The 5,151-nt window shown below is 41.9% G+C and overlaps 2 protein-coding genes across 2 annotated transcripts in view; both read right to left on the bottom strand.

The window, feature by feature from the left end:
- The window catches only part of LOC122552552 (immunoglobulin superfamily member 2-like), a 1,022,215-nt gene that overhangs the window by 619,393 nt on the left and 397,671 nt on the right, over positions 1-5,151 (bottom strand). The window lies entirely within an intron of this gene.
- LOC122552558 (immunoglobulin superfamily member 3-like) overlaps positions 3,397-5,151 on the bottom strand; it is a 34,172-nt gene continuing 32,417 nt past the window's right edge. The window contains exon 4 of the mRNA XM_043695262.1: positions 3,397-3,537. Coding sequence (XP_043551197.1) covers positions 3,524-3,537 — 14 coding nt within the window. The 3' untranslated portion in view covers positions 3,397-3,523. The remainder of the gene's footprint in view (positions 3,538-5,151) is intronic.

The following is a 5,151-nucleotide window of genomic DNA, read 5'->3' on the forward strand; positions in this document are numbered from 1 at the left end:
ACATGATGATTAGGGGTTTAGATAGGGTTGACCGTGAGAACCTTTTTCCACATATGGAGTCAGCTATTACGAGAGGGCGTAGCTTTAAATTAAGGGGTGGTAGGTACAGGACAGATGTTAGGGGTAGATTCTTTACTCAGCGAGTCGTGAGTTCATGGAATGCCCTGCCAGTAGCAGTGGTGGACTCTCCCTCTTTATGGGCATTTAAACGGGCATTGGATAGGCATATGGAGGATCGTGGATTCTGGATCAGTGGTGCTGGAAGAGCACAGCAATTCAGGCAGCATCCAACGAGCAGCCCTTTATTCCTGATCAAGGGCTTTTAACCGAAACGTTGATTGCGCTGCTCGTTGAATGCTGCCTGAATTGCTGTGCTCTTCCAGCACCACTGATCCAGAATCTGGTTTCCAGCATCTGCAGTTATTGTTTTTACCATATGGAGGATAGTGGGCTAATGTAGGTTAGGTGCGCTTGGATAGGCGCAACATCGAGGGCCAAAGGGCCTTCTACTGCGCTGTATTTTTCTATGTTTCTATGTTATTTATATGAATAACCTTGATGAGGGCATAAAAGGATGGGTTAGAAAAATTTGCAGATGACATGAAGGCAAGTAGAGTTGTGAATAGCGATGAAGGGTGTTGTGGGTTACAGATAGATAAGTTTACATAGATGATCTGCAAAGCTGGACTGTGAAGTATTAAATGGAGTTTAATGTAGAAACGTGTGAGGTGATTCACTTTGGAAGGAGTAAAAAGAATGCATAGTACAGGGTGAATGGCAAGATGCTTAGTCATGTAGGTGAGCAGAGAGTCCTCGGTCTCAAGGTATATGTAACATTGAAAGTTGCCACCCAGATTGATAGGGTTGTTCAGAAGGCATACAGTTTGTTCGCTTTTATTGGTAGAAGGATTGATTTACAGAACTATGGGATCATGCTGCAGCTGAACAAAACTCTGCTGCGGCCACATTTGGAATGTTGTCTACAGTTCTGTTCACTGCATTATAAGAAGGACATGGAAGTTTTGGAAAGGGTTAAGAGGAGATTGACTAGGATGTTGCCTGGTATGGAGGGGATGTCTTACAAGGAAAGGCTGACAGACCTGAAGCTGCTTTTGTTAGAGAGGAAAGGTTGACAGGTGACTTAATTGAGACATGTAAAATAATCAGAGGGTGAGTTAGGTTGGACAGAGAGAGGACTTCTCCTCGGATGGTGATGGCTATCACAAGGGGACATAGGTTTAAATTGAGGGGTGACAGATATAAGACAGATGTCAGAGGTGGATTCATAACTCAGAGAGTGACAGGGGCATGGAACACACTGCCAGCAACAGTAGTAGCCTCATCAACTTTAAGGGCATTTAAATGGTTGTTGGATAGGTAAATGGAGAAGAATGGAATTGTGTAGTTTAGATGGGCTTCAGATTGGTTCCACAGATTGTTGCAACATTGAGGGTTGAAGGGCCTGTATTGTGCTGTAATGTTCAATATTCTATGTTCTATCTGCATATTCTTTTTAGATTAGATTAGATTACTTACAGTGTGGAAACAGGCCCTTCGGCCCAACAAGTCCACACCGACCCGCCGAAGCGTATAGCACCCAGACCCATACTCCTACATTTACCTCTTCACCTAACACTACGGACAATTTAGCATGGTCAATTCACCTAACCTGCACATTTTTGGATTGTGGGAGGAAACCGGAGCACCCGGAGGAAACCCACGCAGACACAGGGAGAATGTGCAAACTCCACACAGAGAGTCGCCTGAGGCGGGAAGTGAACCCGGGTCTCTGGCGCTGTGAGGCAGCAGTGCTAACCACTGTGCCACCGTGCCGCCCACAATTATATATGACACAATTAGGTAATCTGGCAATGGTTAATCTCTGAAATATGGCTGGCACAATTTTCATACAAAGTGGCATGACTACAAACAGATACAGTCCATTTGGTGCTATGAAAGCCAAAATTGCCCTTGCCCTTTCTGACAAAAGTACTTGCCAGTAACCTCTGAGTAAGACCAACAGAAATATGAGTTGCTTGTCACACCTTCTCAACACAGTCTTCCAAAGGTAGAATAAGATAGTCATAAGTCTTGGTAAATGCATTGACCTTGCAATAGTCCGTTCATATCTACTGGGTACCATCTGGGTTTGCCACCATTACTGTGGGTGAGCTCAAGTCACTGTAACCCATGCTGATTATGTCACTTGGAGCAAGCATTCAATCTCCTTTTCAACCTGTGCCAACTTTAGAGGGTTAGGCCAACAAGGATGTTGCTTATTGGAACAGCATCTCCTATATCTACATCATGTATAATTGGAGAAACTGAGGACCGCAGATGCTGGAGATCAGAGTTGAGAGTGTGGTACTGGAAAAACACAGCAGGTCAGGCAGCATCTGAGGAGCAGGAGAATCGATGTTTCATGCATAAGCCTTTCATCAGGAATGAGGCTTGTGGCTGGGAATGCTGAGAGATAAATGGGAGAGCGGTGGGGCTATGGGGGCAGATTAGCTGAGAATGTGATAGGTAGATCATGCATAATTAGGTTCGTACCTTCTAGCTTATTTTCACATATCTCCTCATTTGACAGTCATATCTCTTTCAGGTCATTTCAATTTTTCTTTGGAAAGTAATTCAATCATTTATCCCAATTTTTGACAACTTCCTCATTGTCTAATCTAATTTGAGGAATGTCCAGTTAAAAAGCCACTGAACTTGGTTATTCGCACTGTGTTGTATCCAACAACACATTCTCCTCTTGCTTTCTTTCCCTGTCAATGTACCTTTTGAGCATATTTGCATGACACACTCTGTGAGATTTCTTTCAGTTTGGTGTCCTCATCAAATAGTTCATCTCTTTCAATTTCCTTTCCACTTGATAAGATTGACTAAACCTTGCTTTTAAAGGTTCAGCTAAGATGAAAGGTCACATTAAAACCTTATTTCCATCAGCAAAATTGCATGTTTTTGAACTTTTTTGTCTGCTTTTTGTTTCATTGTATGCTGTGATAGTTTTAAACGCTATCTCACCAACTCTCCCACTCTCTTTCATCATTGTCAAAAAATTGTCACATTGTCCAAATATATGGTCTCTGAATTATAAATTAACAATTTCTCCTCAATCAATTTTAGTGGACCTCTCAATTTATGCCCAAAAACTAAGTCAAATCATCTGAATTTGGTTGATTTGTTGAAAGCATCTCTTATTGCAAAAAGTACAAATGGAATTCCTTTATCCCAATCATCTGGATAGTCTTGACTATAAGTCCTCAACATGGTCTCACTCAGCTTACCTTCAGCTCCATCCTTTCAAGTTGACTTCCCTGTCGAAGTGCCAATTTCTGAAGTCCAACTCCCTCTCTTTCTTCATTCCCTCTCTCTCCTTTTCTCTCTCTTCTCTTTCTCTTTCTCTTGCTCTTCCCTTGCTCTTTCTCTCACTTTTTCTCTCTCTTCTCTTTTTCCTTTTGTTCAATAACATGATCCATTCTTTTTCTTATTGTTCTGCTGAAGTGATTTCTTCTTTTTACCTTTCCTCTGCTTTTAATCAGAATTCAAACTGTTACATTTTCAATTAAATTTTAACTATCCTAAAAGATTCATATGGCGTTTCCAGCAAATGTAAATGCTGAGTTATTGCTGTAATTATCTCTCCTTTCCTCAGGAAGGGAAGCAGCTCCAACCCCATTTTATCGAGGCAAAAGTGAGGACTGCAGATTCTAGAAATCAGAGTTTAGATCAGAGTGGTACTGGGAAAGCACAGCAGGCCAGGCAGCATCCGAGGAGCAGAAATATCGATGTTTCAGGCAAAAGCCCTTCATCAGGAAAAGGCTGATGAATGGCTTTTGCTAGAAACATCAATTTTCCTGCTCCTGGGATGCTGCCGAACCTACTGCGCTTTTTCGGCACCACTCTGATCTAAACTCCATCCGTTAAAGCTGAATTTCCAGGCTAAGTGCCAATTTCTGACGATCAAGCTCCCTCTCTTTCTTCTTTTCCTCTCTCTCCATTTCTACCTGTTCTCTTTCTCTTTCTCTTGCTCTTTCTTGCTCTTCCCTCGCTCTTTCTCTCTTTTTCTCTCTCATTTCTCTCTCCTCTTTTTCCTTTTGTTCAATAATGTGATCCATCCTTTTTCTTATTGTTCTGCTAAAGTGATTTGTTCTTTTTACCTTGCCTCTACTTTTTTTCAGAATTCAAACTGTTTCATTTTCAATTAAATTTTAACCATCCCTAAAGATTCTGATAGCATTTCCAGCAAATGTAAATGCTGAGCTATCGGTGTTATTATCTCTCCTTTCCTCATGAAGGAGACAGCTCCAACCCTAGCTTATCTGCTAATTCCAGCAGCTTGGCCTTACCCACATTTTGTAAAACTCCCAACCACACTTCTTCCACCCCCAGGAACCTCTTGGTGACCGAAAGAGCCATTGCTATTCCAAGCACTGTTTAAATCAACTGAATTCAATACCTGGAACAAAAGACACTAACACCTACCACTCACTGCCTTCTAATCCCAAATCAGAACAAAAGAATAAATCCTGCCAAGATCCCCCAATCTGCTATGGACCAGGCCAGACCCCCTCAAAACATTTGAAGAAAGTGGGCCAGACCCTAACGTTGCTCATTTTTTTAAGCAGGTGTGACATGGATATTCCAGGACGGATGCAGTTGGTCAAGCCCAATTAGTTATAAACAAATCAGAATTTATTTACAAGATTACCAAATAGAAACGCAAAAGAGAGCAGCATATAGAATAACTTAACTGATCCGACAACGCAATAAATTATCCCAACATAATGATACTGTTCCAAATATTCGCAACAATCCCCATAAGGACCTCTTGGCATAAAAGATAAAATCAAACACAGGGTCTTACTGGAGAGAAGTCAGAGACAGTATCAGCATGGACCTGCTTCTTTAGGTCCAGCTGGTTTTACAACTGCCTGTCTGCTTTCAATGAATAGCCGGACTGCCAAAACCAAATCAAACCAGAGCGAGTTGAGCTGGGAGAACTGGCCACTCCCTTTTCATTGTACCAGAGTTTGTGTTTTAAATCGTAAAGGCCTTTTGCCTGAGGCAGTATCTGTTAGCTGTAATCAAACTGGGCCTAAAACCCATCTAACGCAGACCTTTCGGAGTCTGTGTCCTTACGCT

This window comes from Chiloscyllium plagiosum, chromosome 9 (genome assembly GCF_004010195.1).
Source record: "Chiloscyllium plagiosum isolate BGI_BamShark_2017 chromosome 9, ASM401019v2, whole genome shotgun sequence".
Lineage (NCBI taxonomy): Eukaryota > Metazoa > Chordata > Chondrichthyes > Orectolobiformes > Hemiscylliidae > Chiloscyllium > Chiloscyllium plagiosum.